The sequence below is a fragment of the Emydura macquarii genome, unplaced genomic scaffold, assembly GCF_026122565.2.
Source record: "Emydura macquarii macquarii isolate MOO-44397 ecotype Brisbane River unplaced genomic scaffold, CSIRO-AGI_Emac_v2 contig_2676, whole genome shotgun sequence".
Lineage (NCBI taxonomy): Eukaryota > Metazoa > Chordata > Testudines > Chelidae > Emydura > Emydura macquarii.
Genome location: NW_027132813.1, coordinates 42,398,556 through 42,425,002, shown reverse-complemented (window position 1 = coordinate 42,425,002; position 26,447 = coordinate 42,398,556). Strand labels below are relative to the sequence as shown.

Sequence of the window (26,447 nt, the reverse complement as noted above, 5' to 3'; positions counted from 1 at the left end):
ATGCGGGTGGGGGGCCCGAGGGCAGAAGAGGTGGGACAGGGAGGAAACCTCCCCTAGGAGACTCATCACCCGCCGCCCACACTGGGACTTAAAGAGACTTGGATTCAATTCCTTGTTGTGCCACAAACATCCTGTGTGACCTTGTCTATGTCACTTAGGGTCAGATTTTTAGAGTTGTTTAGGTGCCTGGTTCCCAATGAAATTAATGAGGTTAGTTGCCTAAATACCTTTAAAAAACTGGCCGTTAGACTCTTTATGCTTCAGTTCCCCACTCACAGATCTCTGACTTAGCTGGGCTGTACATGTGCAAAGAAATAAGCAGATCCTGAGTATGGACACTGACAACACTACAGCCACTGAGTTATTCCATTGTCAGCAATTCTGTGCCCTACCTTCAGAAGCAGAGTCAATAACTCCACTGCCTTCACTGGCATATGTGGCCATGGGGTCACTAGCAAGTAGCTGTGGAAAGTGTGTCTTAACATTCCTTCAGGAGGGATGGGGTCTCCCTGGCTACCAGACAGAGAGAGAGAGAGAGAGAGAGAGAGAGAGACTGGCTGTGGAGGGGTGCAACTGAATCCACCATGACACCTCCACAAGTGTCTTTTGAGGTGCACAGTGAACCCCTACAGCTGCTGACCCCTCTGTCACTTTCCCTGTGATGGCAGCTGGGAGTTATTTTGACCCCCAAACAGTACTAGCCTCCAGGATCTCATTGGAGGTAGAAGGGAAGAGGAGTCAGGATTCACAGTGAGCCTAGAAAGGGCAAAGGTGAAGGAATATGGTTAGCTCACTAAACCATATAAGAAATTTGACTATGAAGCAGATGAGCAGCCATCAAAACAGACAGTCCATCCTGAGGATTGGTCAGGCAGAAGCAAAGTTCCTCTCTGTGGGAACCTTTGCAGCCCTTAGAATATGAACTATAGAAATGTTTTGAGCAGTTGTCAGGGCAAATTATTAAAATAAATTCAGGAATATTAAAACATATAACACAATCTAGAAGATTAGGAAGAAGGGAGCAGGGGCATAGCCAGAAGCGATTTTTCTGGCAGGGCCTGTGATTGACTTGGGTGGGCCTGGGCCACGTCCTGCTTCTGGTCACGTGACTGGAAGCAGGAAGTTCGAGTAGCCACCGGCTGAAAGCAGCAGAACATCGGTAGCAGAAGCAACAAATTGGGTGGGCCTGCTTTCAAAGTGGATTCCATAGTAGGATTCTAGCCTTTCTACTGCAGGTGGGCCGGAGTCAGAAAATTTGGATCTGGGTATGAACTCCCAAACCTTTGCTGGAGTTTCTATTCTAGGTATTGTGTTGGACTCATCTCTACATTACACCTTCAATTTCAGTCTGTAATGATTACACATTGCAGTGATATTGGCATCCATCTAAGTAACATCACGTACAGGAACATAGGGTCATAGAATTCACATGGCATGCTTCACCAATCATCCTTAAACAAAATAGCTCAAACAAAGGGCTGGCTGAACTTATACCAGCTCTGCAACAATAGAACTCCATTTGGCCTGATTCTCCACTACCTTGCACCTTAAATGTGTATTTATTTGCATTTGTATTTATTTGGCTTCTACGATAATAAAAAAGAGTGCCTACCCGAGAACTCACGGCCCTCATAACATCAATTATAAAACAGCCAGCAGAACTGAATCCCTTATAAAACACACAAGTCTCCTCCATCCCCATAGAAATAACCCCACCCTCAGTATCAATCCACAAAAAAAATGTGCCTGAAATAGTGCCCAGTTACATCTTTGCAGAGGTGTAAAATGCTACCCAATCAGAATGGTAGACTTTTACATTGTTGTGTTCGCTTTGCCCATGTGTAAATATCTACACGAGGTAAAAGGGAGTAGAAAATCAGGCCTTAAATCTTTTTCCGTGTGGCTTACTATCTTACTTAAAGTTGATTAAAATTAATCTTTTCTGAGAGTAAAATAGCATTACAAGATTTTGGGAAAGACCTAATAGAAAATGTCAATTTAATATTTGACAGACATCCACAGACACTAATTGACAACTCTGTTGGCAGTCTCAGAAAAGACATAAGGACTGAATGGGCTTGAAAAGTGATCCACATTCTCATTCTGATCAGGACTGAGGCACAGTGGTAGGGCAGTGGGACAAAGCTTGCAGTGTTGTTGCCTGTGCTATGCCTGTCCTGTGGACACAATGAAAACACTTTTTCTAGTGATGTCAGTCCAGCAACTTGCACCAGCATTAAATTCACTTAGGTTTTAAAAAAGAAATAAAAAATACCCCTGCATGATGGTCTCATTTCCTGAATTATTCTTTTTTTCTTTTTCTCTTTTGTGAACAGTCTTCATTTGGCTTTTCTTTCACTGTGATTTACAGATAGAGACTCTGATAATTACTAAGCAGATGTCTTCACTTTAAAGGTGTCCCATATCTCTGGAAGACCTGTTTCTTGCAAGTGGACTTTGTTAACATGGTTCCTTGCCAGGGAACTTGCTACAGTCACCGCCTCTGGCAATAACTTTCGGACATTTAGGTTGTGTTCTGGAGTGATTCAAAAACTATACTGGTGTTATTTATATTCCACATATTCATAAAACAAAGAAAAAGACTTCTTTTAAGTAGTAGTGTTCCAGGTTTGCCATGTATTTCAACTGATAGGTCCTCATCTTAAAATTCACTGGAGTGCTTCTTTAAACTGAGAGAAAAGTTGTTGCAATTTCAGATATGAACCTACTGTTCAGAAATTCTAATAAATGTTTCCACGTTAACGTATGTAGACCAGGTCACTTAGAAAAGCAATACATTCATGATTTTATCTACATAAATAGTTACAGCTTTAAACTTGCTGCATTAATAAATCCAAAAAGACATCCAAATATTTGAGCTGGTAGAGTTATAGTGATATGAAGCTAGAGTTACACCTCAGTGCATTTCAGTAAGTGGAATATAGATATAGGGAAGTAGTTCCATTACCGGGACATAATATTAAGCATATTTTGCAAATGGAGTGCCAGAAAAATTATTTGAGTAATGCTGCTTATTCTGCACCAAGTGCCAAAAGCTTAGTCATTTATAAAGTATAAATATCTATAGGGGGAAATGGCAAACCTCTATGGTAATTTTAATCTATGGATAATTCATAACTTAGTCTCATGTATAAATGTAGTTGTTTGGTTCTCGTTGTTACAATCTCAGCATTTCTGAATTAGTCACTGCAGCCAGTGTGTCAGGGCCTGATACAGAGTCCACTGAAGTCACTGAGGCTTACGTAGGCTTTGATCAGGCCCAGAGCCCACTCATAGTGGTTCAGAGCCACTGGCAAAGAAAAATACTGTTTTTTCTATGAACAATTTTTGGTTGAACTTTTTGTTCTTTTGCTGACAAACTTCTAAACTGTAAGCAGGACAAAAATAGGATGAGCATAGAAAAATGTGCTGTAGAGCAATAGCTTAGTCTGAACTTAAAAGGGAAGAGAAACATCAAAGTCTTTCTTTTAAACAACTGTTTCATATCCTCCTATGGAGTAAAACAGCGCTGACATTTTCAGTCCAGATATGTTGTGGAATCACCTTATCTGTTAGTCCACAAGAATGCACAGATACAATGTATTACATTGTACCGAATGGGGGAGGCAACCTAGTGACAGAGGATGTGGAGAAAGCTGAGGTACTCAATGCCTTTTTTGCCTCTGTCTTCACAGACAAGGTCAGCTCCCAGACTACTGCACTGGGTGGCACAGAATGGGAAGGAGGTGAACATCCCGCAGTGCTGAAGGAACAGGTCCAAGACTATTTAGAAAGTTTGGACATACACAAGTCCATGGGGCCAGATGCAATGCACCCGAGGGTGCTGAGGGAGTTGGCTGATGTGATTTCAGAGCCATTAGCTATTATCTTTGAAAGCTCGTGGCAATTGGGGGAGATCCCTGATGACTGGAAAAAAGCAAATATAGTGCCCATATTCAAGAAAGGGAGAAAAGAGGATCCAGGGAACTACAGACCGGTCAGCCTCACCTCAATCCCTGGAAAAATCATAGAGCAGGTCCTCAAGGAATCCATTTTAGGGTACTTAGAAAAGAGGAAGGTGATCAGGAACAGTCAACATGGATTCACCAAGGGAAAGTCATGCCTGACCAATCTGATTGCTTTCTATGAAGAAGTGACTGGCTTTGTGGATGTGGGGAAAGCGGTGGACGTGATATACCTTGACTTTAGCAAAGCTTTTGATATGGTCTCTCACAGTATTCTTATCAGCAAGTTAAAGAAGTATGGGTTGGATGAATGGACTATAAAATGGATAGAGAACTGGCTAGAGCATAGGGCTCAACTAGTAGTGATCAATGGCTCCATGTCTAGCTGGCAGCCGGTCACAAGCGGAGTGCCCCAGGGGTTGGTCCTGGGGCCGGTTTTGTTCAACATCTTCATTAATGATGTGGAGGATGGGGTAGATTGCACCCTCAACAAGTTTGCAGGTGACACTAAGATAGGGGGAATGGTAGATACTCTGGAAGGTAGGGATAGGATACAGAAGGACCTGAACAAACTGGAGGATTGGGCCAAAAGAAATCTGATGAGGTTCAACAAGGACAAGTGTAGAGTCCTGCACTTAGGACGAAAGAATCCCATGCACTATTACAGACTGGGGACCAATGAGCTAGGCAGCAGTTCTGCAGAAAAGGACCTGGGGGTAACAGTGGATAAGAAGCTGGATATGAGTCAGCAGTGTGCCCTGGTTGCCAAGAAGGCTAATAGCATATTGGGCTGCATTAATAGGAGCATTGCCAGCAGAGTGCAGGAAGTGATTATTCCCCTCTATTCGGCATTGGTAAGGCCACATTTGGAGTATTGTGTCCAGTTTTGGGGCCCCCCACTACAAAAAGGATGTGGACAAGTTGGAGAGAGTCCAGCAGAGGGCAACAAAAATGATTAGGGGGCTGGAGCACAAGACTTATGAGGAGAGGCTGAGGGAACTAGGCTTGTTTAGTCTGCAGAAGAGAAGAATGAGGGGGGATTTGATAGCAGCCTTTAACTACCTGAAAGGGGGTTCCAGGGAAATGGAGCTAGACTGTTCTCAGTGGTGGCAGATGACAGAACAAGGAGCAACGGTCTCAAATTGCAGTGGGGGAGGTCTAGGTTGGACATTAGGAAAAAGTTTTTCACCAGGAAGGGTGGTGAAGCACTGGAATGGGTTACCTAGGGAGGTGGTGGAATCTCCATCTTTGGAGGTTTTTAAGCTGCAGCTTGACAAAGCCCTGGCTGGGATTATTTAGCTGAGGTTAGTCCTGGCTAGTCCTGCTTTGAGCAGGGGGTTGGACTAGATGACTTCCTGAGGTCCCTTCCAACTCTATGATTCTATTGCCACATGACTTCCAGCAAATCAGGAGTCCTATCCTGCAACTCTTGCTCATGCAAGTAGTTCTTACTCATACTATTCATTTCAGTGGACCAGTTACATGAGTAAGTGTTACAGTAAAGGACTCGATATTTGTATTGCTTGTCTGAAATCCATTGTTACTTCTAATAGAATCCTTGTTCCGTTTTCTATCCATTGATTTTTGCTGATAAATATGCTTTTATAACTTCTACTGGAAAACGTAGCATAAAATGGTTGCTCTTAAAAAGTTTACATTTACTAACAGTTGCCTCATAGTGGTATTGCTTTCAATAATACTACTCACATGAGGGAAAATAAGCATGTGTGTGTTCTCACGGTTCAAGGCAAGATTTATCTCCTATTGTAAGTATAGTTTAAAAAAAAAAAAGTGATATCTTCAATAGCTAACCTGGTGGCAACCCTCAGCAAATGTTGATTTTTCAGGGTGACAGTTCTGCATTAGAAATGATCTTAACCTGACACACTTGAAAAATATTTTTGAACCAAACGCTGTCTCCAGTTATCCCTGCTTTGGGGGAAACAATTATTTTTTTCAGAAATGTACTTTTTCAAAAAAGCATGGCTTTCCTAGAAGAACAGTGAAGCCACAACGGTCTAGATTCTGATATATTGTCTACTAGTTGAAACAGAGTAAGAAGATTTCTGAACTAAAAGTCATGATCAGGAGTGGCCAAACTTTGGCTCGTGAGCCACGGGCAGCTCCTTTACAGTTGAAATGCGGCTCACAGAGCCATCTATGCCCCCCATTCTCTGCCTACCAGACTGTGGTGGGGAGCTCAGCGCTTCTGCCCTGCAACCAGGTGGTGGGGCTGGAGAATTTTACCCAATAGGGAACAGGTTAAGGGGGTCAGTAAGATTGGCCACCCCTGATCATGACTAATTATTATATTTGGAAATTTGCTACATTTTTCCCTGCAAATGAAAAAAGTTTGCCCTACCATGCAAAAGGCCATCTTAAAACATATGGATAAATACTATACTACTATCCTTCTCCTGCCATTTTCTATATTGTCTTTTTAGATACACATAGATATGCAAGCATCTTACAATTGCCATTGTAAAGCAAATTCTGTTTTTAATAAAACTTCTAGTTCTAAACTTGTTAGAAAGAGTTTTGAGTAACTGTCTTAGTATCGAAAAGGCTATAGATCCCTGTACTAACACATGAATAGAACCCAAATCATGATCTCCTTACTCATAGTGAGTAGTATCATACTTCACAAGGAATTCCATTTACTTCAGTGGGGCTACTCATGGTGTAAAGTACTATTCAGCTGTTCACAATCTTGCCCTTAGTAAGGAATTCTACTACTAAGGAATCAAGTGGGTAGTTTATTTGTTGAATTTAGCCTTTTTATCTGCACATAGAATGTGCATGAGCAGATTGTGAATTCTCTGCAGTCTTTTGTCATCTGAAATTATTCAGTAATTTTTTTCATGGACTTTATTTCAGTCTGTGGATTGGTGCCAAACAGTTTGATGGAAGCACTTGCTACTCAAGATTTAAAATTTCATCTGTGTTATGATTTGTCAACTCAATCATATGATACTGTTTTTGCTCTTGACTGGATGAGCATAACTTCTCTGTTCAGGAGGAAGACTTGTAAAAGCCACTGGGGCTTTGAATATCTCAGAAAGAGGCACCAGATAAGCAGGCTCAAGGAAATTTGAAACATCCTTTTCCTTTATGTGCCACACAGATCATTCCTAAGGAATCTGATTACATTTATTGTCAGCATGCAGTGTTTAGATATTATCTCATCACATTCACACAAAGTAACTGTTAGCATATTTGTGCAGTCTGATGCTGGGGTGCATTAAGGTTGCTTAATTGTTTTTGCACCAGTGTTCTGACCGTGAGTTTTGGGGACTCTGCATCTTCAGCAGACCACATTGACCCAGTCTTAGTGTCCAAACTTAGTCTGGAGTTTGCCTTTTTTGGTAATTTAAAACAGTAACTCAGCATCGGCCTCAACCTCTGCTCCAGCCTAGATCTTGGTTGTGCCTAGGTTTTCTCTGTCCCCACCCCCTTTTTAAGAGAGAGCTGGATCCATTACTCAGAAGTGGGGATTCTTGCTTTTCTCACAATTTTGAAATGCAATTTCCATCTTCTTGTTGCACTCCGGGGCTTGCAGATTACTTCCCTCTTCTATAGGAACCTTATGAAAATGCTGGTGTATGTTTTTTGTGGGGGAGGGGTATTTGTGGGTTTGGGTGGGTGCATGAGGGAACCTGTGGTGGTTTTAGGTAAAGGGGGTTTGTGGGATGGGTGGGTACAGGCCGTTAGGGTATAGATTTTAACAGTGTGGGGGCCTGCTTGGGTGGCAGGAGACACAGAAGGGAAGATAGGAACATATGAAGCACTGCTCTTTACCAGCACTGGGGTTGCCACAGCTGGTGCGGAAATGGAAGGGAAATGGTAGCTATAAGGGCAGTCCCAAGAGAGCAGCATTGCCTTGCAATGTCCATTCCAAAACAGAGCACTGTCTGTGCCTTAAATTTTCTTTTATGACATCCACAGAGCAACATGAAGTTCCCCTGTAACACACAAAAATAGAGAAGTGTTCAGCGTACTATAAACAGGACTGCCATGCTATACTATAAACAGCGTACTATAAACAGGACTGTTTGATTTAAGTTCCTTAATGCCAGCATCATAAGTAGGGGGCAGGAGGTTGGCCAGGGATAGGGTGGAGGGAGAGAGAGCGGGAAGCAATGCTGGAAAGGGGGTTTGGAGGTAGCAAATGCAGCCAGAGGTTGTGGGATTTGATACTGCAGGGAAATAAAGTTTTATAGCTTGCATAGATGCCATTTTGAGCACATTGTGGAGGAGGGGCATTAAAAGTGAAGCAAGTGGAGAGAGTCTTTAAGTTGTGTCCAGCATTGTGGAGGTTGATAAACTAGATCATCAGTTGCTTGACCACTCTTTGGCTTATTATGAAATATGTGCAGGAGGCCAAATAACCAATGACAGTCAGGTTTATTGTTCTAAGCAAATAATATAGTATGGAAAAAGATATACGACACCAGACTCAGGGAAGCTGTCTTCTGCAGCACAGTTACATTCACCATACATAGAAGGTGTGTGCCAAAAGTTGCATGTTTCAGCAAAGCCCCATGGGAGCTACAGGTACACTAGGACATGTATATTCATTACAATGGACCAGCTCAGTTAGTGGCAGGAGTTTCCGTTATCCTCTAGGCTGGACAAAGATGCCCCTGCTAGGGTTCTCTTCTTATACCCTGGTACAAACAAATTTCACCTTGACGTCTCTGACATCAGCTATTGTTCCATATCTGGCCTCCAAGCCAAGCACATCTTCATCCATCATCCTGTCTCCTCTATCTTAAGGTCAGGGTGTCTCTGTATTCTCTCTCATGAATGTGTTTGTGCACCACTGTATCTTGGGGAAAGCCTGTACTGCCTCCCTATACTGTATTTCTGTTCGGAGAGTACTTGTACTGTCTCTCAGGATTGTGTTTCTGCAGTTAGCATGTATCAGGGGAGCTAGGAATGCCATTGCTTTCAACAATATTGTGTTCCTATTACTGCTTCTTAGGAATGTCCATGCATTTAACAATGCATGTGTTTCTGCCAAGTTACTGTATCAGTCAGTGAACTTGTAAGCAGGCAAGCAGTTGCTGTTTCCTACAGCCAGATTTTGGTTCAGGCCTCAGATCTTGCATCAGGCCTAATGTTTCAAGGTCTTTCTCTTACTACTGCAAAAGGTACTTACCATGTTGTCTGGAGTGCTTTCTGGAAAACTGTCCACCATATCATTCTTGGGTGCATCACTGGCAAAAATGTGAGTCCAGTTTGTCATAGAATGGGCAAGGTAGTGGGAGCATTACAGGAGGTCTTGATCTGGTCCCTTGCCTTCAGGTACTCCTCCCAGAGCTCCTTTGTTTTGGCTCAACCCTGGGACGAGCTCTGGTAATGCCTCCTTTTCTTCATTTGCTCTGAAAGTGTCTTATAGATGTCTGCATTCCAGTGACCCTTCTCAAGATGGGACAGGACATACATCTCTCCAAAGAGTGCAGTCAAGTCCAGAAATTCTGCATAAATACTTACATAAATACTCACTAAAGTTCATGCAGAAGCATGGTGGGTGGAGTTGCATGGCTGCTGTAATGGGTATGTCAATTCAGCCCTACCTGGTATCAAAGTGGGCGCTCTAGGCTGTGTGCTTGCATTTCAATTGAGAGGTTACATTTGATCAAGATGACCCTGTAGCTGTGGAGAGCACACAGGTACACAGATAAGCTGATCCAGGCATGAAGCAATGCAATGTAGCATAGCAATGGGAGGATTGACAGAAGCAGAAATTCTAAAGTAAACAAATTCACTGTGATGGGCAGTTACTCCTGTTCACATGGAGATTACTTACTGTGGCCTAAGATGCTAAATACTTAACTTTAAAGAAAAGTTGAGTGTGGATGCAAGGTACCAAGGCAAACAAACTAAAGTTACACTGATGTAACATCCCCATGTAGACAAGACCTTATAGTCTGCCATCCTGTTATAAGGATCCTTTCTCCCGCCTGCATCGAGCAGTGTCCCATCCCCCATTAAACATTCCAAGTGTCTTGCATTTACTGCTCAACAGTATTCTGTCATCACCACTCACGGACGAAACGTAGCTTCATGTGCATAGGTGATCCTGGTTGCGAAGACTGTGGTTAAATTCTTGTCTGACTCATTCAGTTGCCTCTGTGTCAGTCCACTGTTGAGCATTTTTAAGAAACCTCACCCCTGTTGTGTCAAACAGTGTGTGTCACCCCATACGAAACATATTATTTCTGGTGTGAAAATTCCAGCCTGCAGGTGAGTTTGAAATTAACTTTAGTGAGTATTTATGTAAGTGAAACTCAATCACTTCATTGTTTGGTGAGGGGAGGGGAGGACAAAAGAGATCTGTGTAGCTGAAACCAATTTCCTTTCTAAATGAATGCATTTTGGACTCACTAGTCACCCAGTTCTTGTTGTGGATGGTGTCAGCATCTGTCAGATAGAATCCCCAATCTAAGCCTGACTGTGGATACTTTTATTGGAGTGAAACAATTTGGTTCAGTTTCTTTGCAATTGGAATAGAAGCTATTATATATCCTGTTTGAGTAGGCTAGATGCATGCTGTGGTGTATGTATATTCTACTGCACATCAAGTAATGCAGTACATAAAAGAAACCATCTCTGAGGTGGCATAAAGAAAAATATCTAATGTCTTAGGAATTGGGTACTAAGGATTTCTATTTCATATGGTTTCAAAAGTTGCAAGCACATTTTACATTCCATGAGAGTCCTGTGTTGTGAGGCTACGTAGCTAGGCAACCCGGGCAGAGAAATTGCACTGATGCTGCGGTGAGGTTTAGATGTACTGCACATATCAATGGAAATTTCTTCCTCATAAAAACAGCAAAAGCAAAATTTGATCAAACTTGCATCTGCATGAGATGGGGTGTTTCATATTACACCTGTTAATCTATTATTGGTCCAAATTTAAGAACACAAAAGCCCAGACCAAAAAGCTTTTCCCTCTATCTCTTCCTTGGAAGCAGGAAACGTGACTTTTTGCTTCAAGGTCATTTTTTCTTAAGAGCATTGAATCTGGGGAAGGCTATATTGAAAAGATTGTTTTACACCTTAATCCAAAAACAGTCAGGCATGGGTTCAGTCTGCTTTCTTCAGGTGAGGAGTTCCAAAGCTGGGCTTCTGCCAGAGAGAATGCTCTTTTCTCAGTACCTGGTAGTCTACCCAACTGCATTGTCTCGGTGGAGAGATGAGTTAGAGGGTTCATGAAGGGCAAGACAAATAACTAGGTCCCAGTCCATGTAGTGCCCCAACATGTTCCCTCCTTCCATTAAACCTCAGGAAGTGGGGATGATTTTGTCATGCTGCTACAACATTGACTTCTGTTGATCAAGTTGGAGAGGACATTTGTATTTTGTTGGCTGGCTAGAAAAGGAGCTTCTGCCATGTAGGCCCAATGGAGGAAAATAACAGGGAACTCTGGCTGGCTGACATTAATGGTGCATGTCAAGTAGTAGTGATTCTCAGTCAGAAAGACATGAAATACTTTACTGAGAAATATGGCAGTTGTCAATATGGATGTAAAACTACAGAAGGGCAAACCCAGTGGATGGTTGTCTGCATCCTTCAAAAGAGCATATGTACGGAGAAAAGAAGAGTCAGGGGAAGGGGCATGCACAGTTTTTACCACTTTGTCAACCTATTATTTTTAGTTTTGATGCTTTGATTTTACTTCACCGGTGTACTACCTTGGCACCACTTTCAGCCCGCACCAAGTAATAATCTAGGAAGGTTTAGTTGGCAACTAAACAGAGAAATTCCCAAAAGTTTGAGTTTATACACTTTGGTTTTCACTTTCTGTGGGTGGTGTTACATTGCACATCCTTCATTATCTTAGTAGAAAGAGTACAGTCAGATCTTGAAGTTCCTGCTAGTTAAGTGCCGAAGGGCAGGAACTTTTGCAGCAGGATGTCCATTTTTGTACAGTAAATAAGCCCAATAGGGCATATAAATAGCTGTCAGTACTGACAGGTTTTGTGATTCATTATTTTAAAAATGAAGGCATTAGTGATGTAATTGCAAACTCATCTCGGCTCCAGTCCTCCTCCCGTATAACTAACTCTGCTTGCCCTTTGCTCTATTCCTTAATTTGTTATGTGTGCATGGGCAGCAAGTGAAGTGCTGTGTACTAAGAATTCTGTCACGTTTCACTCCAAATCCCACAATGTGTACACAACATATCGAAAGATTATGAACAATATGAAGATCTACATTTGTGAAAGGAAAATTAAGAAACCAGGGTAGGCTGGGAACAAGGGGAAAGACAACTGGGAACTGATGGGAAAGGAATATAAAGAGAAGAACTGTGAGTGAGGGAAGAGGAGAGAGATAACAAGGAAACTGGAAAAAGGCAGAAAGGGGTGTTGAAGAAGTGGGTGAAAGATGAGACTCAACAGTGTAGGGGCTATGTAAGGGGGTGGGGACACAGGAATGCAGATTAGAACAGAAAGCTGCCTGCTGCAGTGGTTTATGAGCTCTGAGTAGGTGTTTATATAGTTAAACATAAAATAATGTATTTGTTTAACAATACAAAACGAGGGAAGAGCAAGGAGCGGGTGGAGGTTTGATGGCTTTTTGGATTAGTAATGATATTTAGAGCCTTTGACCTCTCTGTTGCTAACTCAAATCTAGTACAGTTTAACAGTTTTAACCATCTGGCCCCTGTTTGCCTGTGTGGAATGAGTTGATGAGACAGGCCAGAGAGAACCTGAGAGAGGCAAGGCAAAATAATAATAATAATAATGTGATAGGAGAAGCTCCTTCTCCTATCTCAATAGTATGAAAAGTGGTGCAATCATTCTGTTTCACAGAGCTCTGTAGATAGCAAATGAAAGGGGAAAGAAAGCCTGACAACCATTGCATAAGATATGAATTAAAAGGGAGCCTGTGACTTTTACAAAGGGATGTGCTGAAAAATCTGCACCCAGCCCCCTGCTCTCAGATCTTGATACCTGCAGTTATCCCAGATAATATGAATACTCTGGGCATATTTCAATCCTAGGTTAAAATCTAAACTTCAACTGTCTACATGCTTCTTCTTACACTGCTATTCACGTGAATCATGCCGTTTATGCCTTCTTTATGTATAATTTAGACTAACTGTTATCTGGAAACTTTGTTCTCTAACCCACATGACAATGCTGAAATAAATGTCTTCCTTGCTGCCTGAGCCTGCTAAAGACTCCAGGCAGTCCTTCACCAGGAAGACTTGCCAATGGCCACACACAGCAGAAGGATTGTTTTATGCACGCCTCCTGCTCCAGACTGCAAGATTCATTCTCCTTTCTCTAGCAGGACTCGAGGGAATGAGTTCTGAGAGCTGCCTGTTACAGGGCTTTGATGGTGAAGCTTCTGCCTCACATGGATGCACACACACTATCACCAGCACTTTTGCTGCTGCAGTGAATTGTTCAAGGCCTTTTTGAAAAGAGGACACAGGTTCTGTGGAATTTTAAATGGTTTTTGAGGGATTTGTTGTTGTTTTGTTAGAAAGTAAATTTGGGGTTTGCCTAAATATCTCTATAAGGAAATGTTTACTGTCATCAGAGTTCTACTCCGGGGTCCTAATAGGTTTGGTTAAATTTTACTTTAAGGTTGACACAATCCTAGATAAATATGTTTAAGTGGACCTGGACCTTTGGATAACTTTATGTCCATCGTCTAGATGGGATGAAAACATGGTATTGTCAGAAGGAAAAAGAAGCTACTGTATACTATGCTATTCACAAGGTTCTGGGTTTTGAATTATGTAATCTAGGCTGGGCCTCAGTCAAGGAGTTCTTTCCTGGCTTCTGCTTCTCTGTAATTAATGCACTAAGGAACTGACTTTGGCATAGTTCATCATGATGAGAAATGAGCTGTGTTTGGACATGGGTTCTTAAAACGTGGCAAGAACTTATCCCCGTGTAAGATGATCATTCTTGACATGGAGGTCTAGTGACTCAGGAGGGTGTTTATCACTTCAGCAGTCTGTGCCAAGTCGAGGTCAAAGAGATTGCTTTGTTGTCTGAAATGTAAGCACCTTCCTTTGTATGCCTTATAGCTGTGAGTGTTATAATTTTCTGTATCAGCTGTGAAGTTACCAGAGAAGAGGGGTCTGAACCAAATCTGTCAATCAGATATGGATCTGGGGTAAAGTTTCAAAAGCACCTAAGTCCCATTTTCAAAAGTGACTTAGGCACTTAGGGATCCTATTGACTTTCAGTGAGACTAAGGCCTGATCTACATTGCCGACAGCCATCGAGGGGAGATACGCAAGCTATGTATTGTAGCTTGCATATCTCCTGTTGACTTACTTATGTTCCCTTACCATGGTATCTCCACTGTGCTGCATCGATGGACATACCCTCCGGTTGAAGCAGCCTTACTCTTTTAGGTGGGGTGGATTTATTGCATCGACCGGAGAGCACTTCCAGGAGCGATTGAGCGGGTCTCCACTGCCCGCTTAATCGATCCTGCTGCACCAATTCATGCAGCCCTGGCAGTGTATTAGGATCTTAAGTGGCAAGTCACCTTTGAAAATGAAAAATAGATTCCTAAATCACCTAGCTGCTTTGGAAAATTTTACTTTTGAAGTTCTCCAATGTTCATTGAGGGTTTGGCTCCAGGGTTTAGATTTAGGCCTATCTCGATGTATATATTTTAACTTTTTATTTGGTCAGTTAAAACCATGCTGTACAGGATAAACAATAATGTTTCCAATATACCAAATTTGCCAAGATTTTGGACATTAAGATCTATGAGATTCTGGGACAGGCATAAAATGCAGCCCCTTTTTTGCTCTGTAGGAGCAATAAACCCTGTCCTTTCCTTAGAAAGATGGCCCATTAGTTCACAAAAGCAGTATTCTCCATTTCATATCTGTATTGCATAAAGACTGCACTACTTTTTAATAAGGCCATAGACCTTGTCTGTGTGTCCAATATTACCAGTTTACAATATATCCTAGTGCTTTGGGAATTTCATATTCCAAGCCACTTACTGTACTATAGGAGTACACACTACTATAATACTACTATTTCATAGAAGCTCTGCTGGTGTAGATGTGTTAAGATATTATTGTATTATGCTGATTTAATGCTGAGACTGAGATTAATTTGATCTATTCAGATAACGTAGGAAAGTTGTGGAATCTCTTTCATTGAAAGTTTTTAAAAACAGGTTAAAGAAACATCTTTCAGGGATGGTCTAATGTGCTTAATCCCCCGCTTAGTAAAGGGGAACGGACTAGATGACCCCTTGAGTTCCCTTCCAGCTGTATATGATTCTTACATTGATTTCACTGCAAATACTTTCATGGAAAGAACATGTTACTGGGAAATTATTGGTTAACTAACTCTTGCTTTACTGGATGTCTTCTAATCATTTTGATGAGACATTTCAGAAACCTTGGGTGACATTTTGACCCATTCATTTCAGGATGACTCATGTGGGATATAAGAGTCTATTTCCTCAAGAGTTTTAAGTGAAACAGCCCAAATTGAAAAGGTTTTAGCTGAAATCCAAACACTTTTTGGTTGAAACCCCAAACCTGTCAGTTTTGAGATGTAAAGTCTACATTTTCTTGGAAAATTTAGGCAAAATTATTTTTTCATTTTGATATAATTCCCCCCTCCCTCCCCCCCCAAACAAAACAACTACCCCAAAAATTCCAACCAGCTCTAGTGTGTTATTACCATGTGTTTTAAGGAAAACCAAAGAATCCTGAACTTCACAAGTAAACTTAGATTAATTTTACCCTTAGGAATGAAAAATGATTCAATAGAATACAGCGTGGTTTCAATGTGCGTAAGTCAGGGCAGAATTTTACGTATTTTGGTATCTAGATATTCGCAAGCTAGCATACTAGTAATTTTTCTAAATCTAAATGTAAAACTTTGGACAGCAGCAAACAAACTAAAATAAAAGCAATTTGACGCATACAACATTATTTTCAAATGCTTCTTTTTTTTCATAATGATTTTATTTCATTTTTTGACAGATGATGATAATGAAGAGGAGACTGAGATAAGTGAGGATACAGGTGTGTGAAAAATGTTTGTCAAAAACATACTCCTATTACAAATTATAAAATAACGTGAGAAACATCTTGAAATTAATCAAATGACCATGATAAATCTTGTTAGTAGGTACTATAGTCGTCATCTGTGGTAGCCCACTGGTTTGTAATTATCTGTTTCTTATTAACAACTAGTTTAAACATGAATGGGAAATAATTATGGTTTAGTTATTTTACTGAGATGCAAATGCAACAATCCATGGGGACTCGCATTTGCAATCATTGACTCTGTGTGTGTGTGTGTGTGTGTGTGTGTGTGTGTGTGTGTGTGTGTGTGTGTGTGTGTGTGTGTGTGTGTGAGTGATGCTTCTGGGTTGACAGGACACATTTATGGTATCCTGACCTTCTGAGTTTATTACATGTATGCATAATTATTGTTCTCTGCCTAATGCATTGACTGGAGCTTTTGTAAATATTAACATGTACGATAGTGTGCTGGATGTGCAAAATATACACATACACGCACATGCAAAAGCACACAGTAGCCATTAAAAATTCAGCACTTGCTGACAGTTATCATACTGTTGTATTTTTGATACCATGGTTATTTTCTATTCTAATCTCTCCAAAAAACTGTGATATCTCCAATTTTACTTTTATTGGAACTAATTCATATGTATGTGTATTAACTAGATGGTTTAGATTTTTGGGGGGAGTTTTTCATATATAAATATGTAAATTAAATTGATTTTTAAAAGTATTTAATAGTAGAAATTAAAAATAACCTTTCCACTTTATAGCCAGAATCAGACTCTTAGCACTGGTTCTTTTGCCTTGCTTCCTTTGTAACCCCATTAATTTAAATTAAATTACCACATGTGTTACACTGCAAATCAGCACAGAATTAGGTCATTTGAGTGGGACATTTTTGCTGCATATCTGTTCCTGTGTGGATGTCAAGCAGATAAGATCACTGCTTCTCTCACAGGGTATCAATGGGGTACCACATATTCAGCACCATATCCTGCTTGGTGCCCTATCACTGAATTATATTTTGAGAATCAGTTGTTGGATGTTCCATTAATACTTGTGCAGCCAAAGTTAAGTATCCTTCATATATTCTTTAGCAGTAGAGAGCTATGCCATTGTGACCCATTAGTGTAAAAACTCAATGTTAGTAAGGGATAGTTGCATAAATATCATAAATAGATGAGTTCTGTAGTAAAGGGAGTTCTCTGTTTATGCAAATTTAGTCACCAGGCTGAAAAGTTTCTTCTCTTAAATGCTTTGAGGGGAAAGTTGATTAATCTGTGTTTAAATAAGGCTGCAATTGCTATTTGCCACTTTCAGTCATTAATGAATAATCGTTTTCTATTTCACTTGACTTCATGAGTCATGACTCCTACAGACAATCAGCAGTTGAAGCCAATATTGATGATCCTGAACAGCTGAGCCATTCATATCTAATCTGTACTCAAAGTTCATCTTTAGGTTGTTTCTCTAATGTTTCAGCCTTAAAAACTTCTGGGATTCCTGGAGTGTGTAGTTCCAGGTCATCTCATATGGGCTCTTTCGATCTGAAAACTCAGTTTTAAACACAGTTGCCAAGGCTAGTAGAAAAAGTTCAGATCCTCACTTAGGGCCTGATCCAGTGCCAGCTGAAGTCGGTGGGAATATGTCCACTGACTTCAGTGGACACCAGATCAGGCCTTTGGAATAGCTGCAGGAGTCAGCCATAAGTAAGGAATAGCAGATGACCAAATGTGTAGTTTATGGGGAGATGACCAAGCTGAGTGTATTCTGTCTTATGTCTCCATCACCCAGGATTGCACATATCTTATTACACTTGGAAACTCTGTTCTTCATAAGTTTTTTTAAAAAAATAAATGGGGGAATGTTTTAATTGCATGTGTCTGAGACGATCTCCAGTGAGATCTGCTGATAACACTATATTAAGCCCAACTGGCCCTGACGAGCATTATTGTGAGTTATGACACTGCAATCTCTTCAGTAATGTGTGCCATCCATATATTTGAGTTACTAAATTAGGTAACAATGTTTGTATTTTAAAAAATAGCCTATTCTTAAATGAGATACTCAAAGCCAATCCTCTGATGGCATTTAATTAGTGTTTTTTAAAAGCTCAGTTTATTTTTCAAGATGCAGTATCTTGTAAAAGCTGTTAGCATACTGTGCTGTTCAACTCAAAGTGCTCTGATGTTATCATATTTCATAAGTCTGCTGTTAGAATGGCTTGAGTCAAAAGGGCAGCTAAAGTCAAAGCTGTTGCAGATTTTTGCAGTTCAGTGTCTGATATGTCCTTTATCTGAGAATTGTATCTTACATTGGCAGACGAAAAGACTAAATGATCAGATAGATTTTGTCCATCTTTAACTTATTTGATTTAATACTGCAGTGCCATAAAGCTTATCATTTTATACCACATTAACAAAACGTTATTGGAAACCTTAACTTTTGGATTATCTGGCTTTTGTATACTTACATTTTCAGACATGTAAGCAGGCAAAATTACCTCTAATGCTACGACAGTTGCGTTCAGAGATGGCATGTGCAAATTATGGAGGCATATGCTGTTATGAGAAGCATAGATCTGAAAATATATACTCCAGCATGGTAACATGAGGTTTGTTCCCCTGAGGCCAAGTTAATTTCCTTAGTATTTTTTGGGGGAAAAACAAAACAAAAAAACGAACAAGCAAGCCTCCCCCAATGTTCACTTTCCACAACCTCTTCAGACCCATCTCTAATTACAAGTATATTGCTCCCCTTCAATTGTGGAAATCTACCCATCCTAACCAAACCCCTGCTCTAGCTACCAAAGCTACTGGATCTTATCCAAATGATAAGCCCCTCGCCTGTCATCTTTCCTGTCAATCCTTCTGTTACATGCCCAAATAAGCATCCTACCAGTTATCCCATCTCTCCACCAAGTATCCAATCTGCCTACTTCCACCCAGCACACAAACCTTCCCTAGTTGAGATGGTAGACCCAATATTTCACACCCACACTAGCTTTGAAACCTTTCTGTAAACTAGTCCACCTGAATATCTACTATCTGATTGCACATTCAAATATATACATGTGCATATGTCAGGGTACTTCATCTTAGATGGGAGCTTTTTCTCTGACAGACAGGAAAGTATCAGAGACTTGTCACGGAACAGGATTTGTGAATGTTTTGGGAGCTGGGAATAGCCTACTTTAAGTGACACATTAGCCTTGTGAGTTTGACCCATGAAGAATAGCCATTCCTCAAATATTATTGTGAGTAAATACCTTTTTGCATGAATGCTCACACGTAATAAAGGGTACAAATGTGGTTAAATTGAACAGCCTTTCAAAATTCAAATACCTGGTTGTAAGCAGTTTTTTGCAATACTTGACCAGCTCTGTTCATGATATGTATATGTCTCTGCAGAACTGAAAGGGTTAAGATCTATATCTTGGTCATAACACTGATACACAATTCTGAAGCCTACAAAATCCCTTTCTGTCTTTGGAGTGAGGAAAATCTATTCGCCTGCTATAAAGCAATGAAATTCTGTTTGAAATTGCATTCTCCTGAGATAGTTCCTCCACATCCATTTTGTGAGCATTTTAAGATTCTTTTTGTAACGGAGAAACACTGTTCCTTTTGGCGATAGTAACTGTTCTAACTTCTCCCAATGCAAGCTCCTTCATCCCCCACATCTTTGTGCAGTCAGTTAAGACATTAGATATATTATCTGATGTTTTCAGAGACTCTTGGAAGACCTAGCCATGTTATACATGGATACTTAATACTAAAACTTGATTGACATTTGATTTCTGAAACTACAGGAAGCCTCACAGATTGATTAGATGATAACTTCATCTTCAGAGGGGACAGTGTTGATTGAAACATTCATATTGATTTGGTCTCCTAGAGTGAAACGTTGCCAAGAAAAAAAAGGGAAAAGAGCAGCTATCACACAGGGGCATTAGAGCCGAACAGGCCCCACATCAATATAATTCATTATACATACTCAAGGTTGTTGGGTTTTTTTTTTTTTAAGGAAGGGCAGAGAGGGCAGCAATCAATCTTTAAAGTCTGTCAATTTCTATCCTTTGTACTAACATCATGCGTTGAACATGGCCCTTGCTTTTGACTGACTCCATTCATAGATTGAACAGCTTCGTCATTTTTTCTCCCTGATATTAGTTCTTTGTGATTGAGTTTTCATGTCCACCAGTCAGGGAAGAAAGAAGTTTATCTTAGCACTTCCAGGGTCTTAACTTCATATCTTCTTTTCAAAATATAGTATTAAAATTTCCAATTTAGTTGATCACATCTGAAGGTACATAACACAGTCTTCTCTCAAGTGGTAATCTTTGAAAAGGAAAGGTCCAGTTCCTGATTCCAAGCAAATCTGGGAGTGTTTTCATATTGCAGTACATTGATGAACCTAAGATTCCCTTATAGCAGAAAGATAGAAACAATAGCTAATTTGAGGATTTGTTGAATTAAATATTAGTTTTTATTCCCTAAAATTGCATTTAATATAAGTCTTCATTTTAGAATGGTTCCAAGCATTACGGGCTGCTACTGCCTGTAATTTAGGCTGCCTGTAATATAGTCTGACTCAGAATTTGATGTGTCTTATTGACAAATTTAAGTACGGTATGCTGCAGAAAGAACAATGTCCCAGCGGAGCAGGTGGAGAGATTTCTCTCCTTCCCCTGCCTTCTTGGTGAGGCCAAAGGCTTGGTGAGGGGCAGATGGGCCTGTAAACACTCCTCCAAATCCCTGGCTATTGCATAGGGCTAGCAAATCCTCTTCCCAAATCATGCCTAACAGGTAAAGAAGTGCTAGTTTTCCCCCACAACCTGGCTGCTTGCTGGTTTGAGGTTTGTTCTCTTACCCCTATGCTACATGTGGGCATTGGTGAATTGGTGAGAGGTTTGAAGGTTAGCACACTCAGCACCTGGCAGAACTGGGCCTGTGATGAGGACTGTGGAATGAGTCTCTTCACAGTGCTATTTGCCTACTCAGGAATGTCTAAAATAGGTGATTTTTATGTGGTGTGTATGGCAGTAGAGAAGATGGGATTTGGCAAACACTTCTATGATTGAGGAGTAAAGCATTCTAGTTTTTGTGGTCACTGATTAGCTGTATCTTTTTTTTGTGTGTGGAAAGATTAAGATAGGGATTCTGATTTTTTTCAGGGCATGGCTATGGGGGTTGAATTCCCTGTGGCATGAGTTCCTTGTGGCATCTTAAGCCACCTGTGATGCGCAGGGGGTCATGGAGGGTGGTAACAAGCTTCTTAAGGTTGGCAAGAAGTGGAAATTGGGTGGCCTACAATTTACAGACTCTCAGCTTCTAAGACCAGAAAGGACTACTGTGATCATCTCATCTGACCTCTTGTAAAGCGCAGACCATAGAATTTCCCCATACTATTTTCTAGAGCAGATATATTAGAAAAATATCCAATTTTCATTTAAAAATTGCCAGTGATGGAGAATCCAACATGACCTCTGGTAAATTGTTCCAGTGATTAATTACCATCGCTTTAAAAAAATTACGCCTTATTTCCAGTCTGAATGTGTCTAGGTTCAACTTCCAGCCATTGGATCACGTTCTACCTTTCTCTGCTAGACTGAAGAAATATTTGTTCGCCATGGAGATATTTACAGACTATAATCAAGTCATCCCTTAACCTTCTCTTTGTTAAGCTAAATAGATTGAGTTCCTTGAGTCTATCACTGTAAAACATGTTTTCTAATCCTTTAATCATTATGGCTGTTCTCTGAACCCTCTCCAGTTTATCAACATCCTTAAATTGTGGTGTCCAGAACTGGACACAGTATGCCAGCAGCAGTTGCACCAGTGTCAAATACAGAGGGGAAATAATCTCTCTACTCAAGATTCCCTTGTTTATGCATCCCAGGATCTCATCATCCCTTTTCACCACAGCATCCCACTGGGAGCCCATGTTCAGCTGATTATCCACCATGCCCCCCAAATCTTTTCCAGAGTCACTGCTTCCCAGGATAGGGTCTCCCATCCTATAAATTAGTACAGTGAGATGGAGAAGCTTGATGTGTTTATTCAGGTAGCACTACACTTCTGGTAAGGTGACATTAGGTTGAAAGTGCACATGTATCAATAGTTTCTAAAAAGTTTCCTTTTTATTATTAACAAGCCTCACTAACAATCAGTTTACACTTGGGGTCTATCTCTGCAAGGAAAAAAACTTGAGACTTACTACTTTTATTTTTTGTTTTGTTTTTTAAAGCAAAAGCACAGAGACCAGATTTCCAAAAGGGCTGAGCACCTCTTGAAAACAACAGGTGCTGCGGGGTGCTGAGTCCTTTTGGAAAATCTAGACTCTTCAGTTAGTTGCGTAAATGGGAGATTGTCTCAAGAGTCATCTAGAACCATTTATGGGTGCTGAGTTCTCTTGAAAGTCTGTCCCTGGGTCTCCAGCAGTCATTTGGTGCACTACATTAAAGTTGTCAGATGTGACAAGCCATTCTGGATACGTCCACACAGCAATTAAACACCCGGGGCTGTTCCGGGTCAGCTGACTCAGGCTCGCAGGGCTCAGGCTTGCAGGGCAGTAAAATTGCTGTGTAGATGTTCGGGCTTGGGCTGGAGCCTGGATGTCTACACAACAATTTTACAACTGACCCGGGTCAGCCAAGGCCGTGCATCTGGTCTTTTATTCCAATGTTAGACATAGACACATAAAATCATTTAAGATGAGGGTTCGAAGGGACCTCAGAAGGTCATCTAGTCCAACCCCAACCCTGCTCAAAGCAGGACTAACCCCCAACTACATCACCCCAGCCAGGGCTTTGTCAAGCAACACCTTAAAAACTTCTAAGGATGGAAATACGGTAAGATGTTCATATATCAAGTCTTCATAATTTTTAAAGCTTAATCAATTAATTTTAAGTTCTCTTCACGCTAGCTCTTAACTACTATAAATGAGTCCAGCAAACCAAATTGTATCTTTCTCCTTCTTTCTGTTGTATTATGGAAAAGTGGAAGAAAAATATTGGAAGACTTCTTCAACTCTGAACATTCTCATTTCAGGGAACCCTCTCTTAATTAACTTCAAACTCGGTATCAAACTTCAGCCTCTGTCCCACATCCACACTGCCAATTTTTAGGTCAATATTCCTTTTGTTAATGGATTTTAGCAGTGAATGCAAAATTGGGCTGAGCATGGAAATCATTATTCTTGAACTTATTCCTCTACCAGTCCAGAACACAGCATGATGCACATTGCTTTAAAAAGTTATAAATTAAAATATTATTAAACTTTATAGATCTGAAGAGATTAAGAGTGTGAAGGCATGCATCATTTAAATATGATCTTCATTGAAGGCTGAGATATCAAAGTTCGCTAAAGTTCAGTTTGAACGGACACACACCCATTGTGGCCACTAATATAGCATATGGGGCAGTGTTGAATCTTCAGAATGCAAGTGTAGGCATTCTGCTTTGAAAGGAATGCTAAGATAAAATGTACTTATCGCTACAATAACCTGCATATTAATATTTAATAAAATAATATTTGAAATAATATATTTGCTACATCTTTGTGCTTGCAGAGGGATTGGAACAAAGAGATCAGTCACCATCTCCTGTGAAGTGCAAAGCAAAGAAATCTGAGAATCTGAAGGATGATAATGAGGGTAAGTAGTATTACAGTTCTTATTCATCAGTTCTTCATTATAGGAAGAAAGGTTTGATCTTAATTTTTAAATGATGCAGTATACCGTACTTTCATTTTAAAATATTCCTAGTGTCTCTCTTGGCTATGCGTATGTGGTTTTTTTCTTTGCTAGTATAATTTTGGATCATGGGAATTCAATTCTAATACAGATATGTTTTATGTCAATGTAGATTCAGAATTAAAAATGCTATTTTCACATAATGTTCTGCTTGTTACTGTTCCTGTAATATAGGAAGTTATGGTTGTCTATATCTGTAATATGCTCTGACATTGCGTAACTGATGTTGCCAAAAGTAATGTTCATTGCCAATGAATGGGTCATTGTCTTTGTAATAGGGTCCTTGATGGGCTGGGAGGCCTAGTGGTTAGCGTGCTCACAGTCACAGGGCAATGGTAGGGGATCCCAAGTCCGCCCAGTCCACAGGGCTCTAACCCAGGGTCCTAGAAAGATCAGCAGCGTTAGACCTTCAGGGTGGAGGGACCCTCTGAGTTACCATCCTTGGGTCTCTTCCTACCACTACCTCTCTTTACATCTGGTCCAGGATAAGGGAGAGGAAAAAAAAGGAAAAGGAAACCAATCTGTCAGCCTCAGCCAGTCTCAGCAATACAGTCCTTCAGGGAGGCGTCTCTAGCCCCTTTTGGCAGGAGCTTTGAGTAGGTTTGTACTCCTCTCCAGCCTTCTGAGCTGGGTTGCTTCCTTTTCAATCTTGTCTCTAGTTGGAGCATGCTCTGCAGGGTGGAGGGGTGGGGCTAGCTGGGCCCAGTACTGTTCTTTAACCCCTCTTGTCCCAGTGTGGGGTCTGTATACTCCATCACAGTCCTTTCGGGTTACCTGTTCAGATAAGTGCACTATCTATAAAAATATTTCCTTTCCCTTTCTGGAAGAGAATTTAGCACACATACACATTAATCATGCAGACAATTCCCCAATTCAGAAAAGCCATTATGCAAGTGCTTAAGTCCATTCCTATTCAGCGAAGCACTTAACTAAATGCTTAACTCTAAGCACATGCTTATGTGTGCTTTCTTGAATAGGGTGTGTTCCTGAACTGGAATCTATATGGAGAAGTTAGTCCATGTGAACAGAAATACCACAGTCTATGATTCTGAAGTGATGCCATTCTAATATTGGATTAAAGTGCAATACATTTAGGTGGCCTGACTTCTCATTCACCAAGCTTTCCCATTAAAGATCTTCATGTTGTAAAGATTGAAAGATTTATAATACAGATTTTCATGTTCTGGGATGTGCTTCTCAGAAGAATGTTTACTTATTGTTGGGTGCCCTCATGGTGAGGTAATTAATATGGTGAGCCTTAATCCTTTATTTCCATAATAGTTTCTTATCACGGGATTCCTCTGATCCAAAGTTCCCAAGATGACATGTTTCACTCTCCACATAAACCAATTATTCCACAATCTTCAACAGTGTGACTTAGTGCTGTGAGGAGTGCTCCTAAAGTTCTCTGTCTGGAGTATTGCGTGAGTTATAAAGCCCAGAAAGATGATAATATCCTTCACTTTAAGTAACTGCCAATAACATGCTGTCACTGACACCCTGATTGGGTATTAGTGGCAAGTACTTAAAGCAATGGATGTCATCACTTTGGAGGTGTGAGGATCCAATAAATCTTTTTTTAACTGGCCTTCTTTTTCATTAACCATATAATAATGCACTGAGGCCACCTAAAAATGCAGTAGCAATTTATGTCCAGGTGAGAGAACCGTCACAATGCCAAAATAAATGCATTCATTTGGATACAAGCTGACTGCTTGGAAGTTCATAGAGAATTGAAACCTGATGTCATTTTACTTAATGAGGATAAACAATAATAGATATTACGGTATGTTTTTGTTTGGAAAGTGATGAGAAGTTAGCATTGTATCAGGCTATAAAAATAAAAAGGAAATTGAATGTTGTAAACCCGTTTTTCCCTTTCATTGAAAAGAGAGATGAAAATATTCCTTTAACTACTTCTGTTCTGTACCAGATGAGGCCTTCCAGTTTTACTATTCTTGTCAATGTTTCTTCATGACCTACAGTTCACTTTGCGAAACACAAATGAATGCATTGAAAGGATGAAGTAAATAGCATAGCAGTAGAATGATTACGTTACCCTGGAACTGTAGAATGTTTGGACTCCTTGAATTTGATGCTGTACCGGGGATTTTGCTGAAGCAGAATAGAAGCCTGTAACGCATAATCACTGCTGCAAAATTTAATCTATTTGGTGATGGAATTCTCTTTTCCTTAGGCAGGAATCAGGTTGTAATGCATAGGGCTGAAAGTCTAAATTTATACGCAAGAGTCCTTGTGATGGAAAAAAGTAATTAAAGCATCCGTGGGGAGGGAGGGCAGAGAGAGAGAGAGAGAGTCTGGATCAGATTTCAAAAGAATTACCTTTGCCTCAGTTTAAAGGAGATGTCAAGTAGTTTAGGCCCCTAGTACAGAATTCCTAAAAGCTTACAAAGTGGCCAGATTGTAATGTAACACCCTGTGAGCCATTTCAATTTAAGTAACTAGGATTTGCATACATTTGTCTGAGAACAGAGTTTAGCCATAAACTAATGTTCTAATTGCTACCTAGACTGTTGTTTCTAATTAATTAAAATAAATCTTATGGCAAGCCTTGTGGATGAACGAAGCCGTGAATACGTGGCATGATCCAGGATTGTGCATATGCATAACTCTATTTATATACAGCACACTCATTAGAAGGAAAACATTATTTTTCCCAAGCTGG

The 26,447-nt window shown here is 40.4% G+C and overlaps 1 protein-coding gene across 4 annotated transcripts in view; it reads left to right on the top strand.

The window, feature by feature from the left end:
- MACROD2 (mono-ADP ribosylhydrolase 2) overlaps positions 1–26,447 on the top strand; it is a 1,226,284-nt gene that overhangs the window by 1,110,181 nt on the left and 89,656 nt on the right. For all 4 annotated transcript variants that reach the window (XM_067565284.1, XM_067565283.1, XM_067565286.1 and 1 more), the window contains 2 exons: positions 15,958–15,999; positions 23,579–23,662. In XM_067565284.1, coding sequence (XP_067421385.1) covers positions 15,958–15,999; positions 23,579–23,662 — 126 coding nt within the window. The remainder of the gene's footprint in view (positions 1–15,957; positions 16,000–23,578; positions 23,663–26,447) is intronic.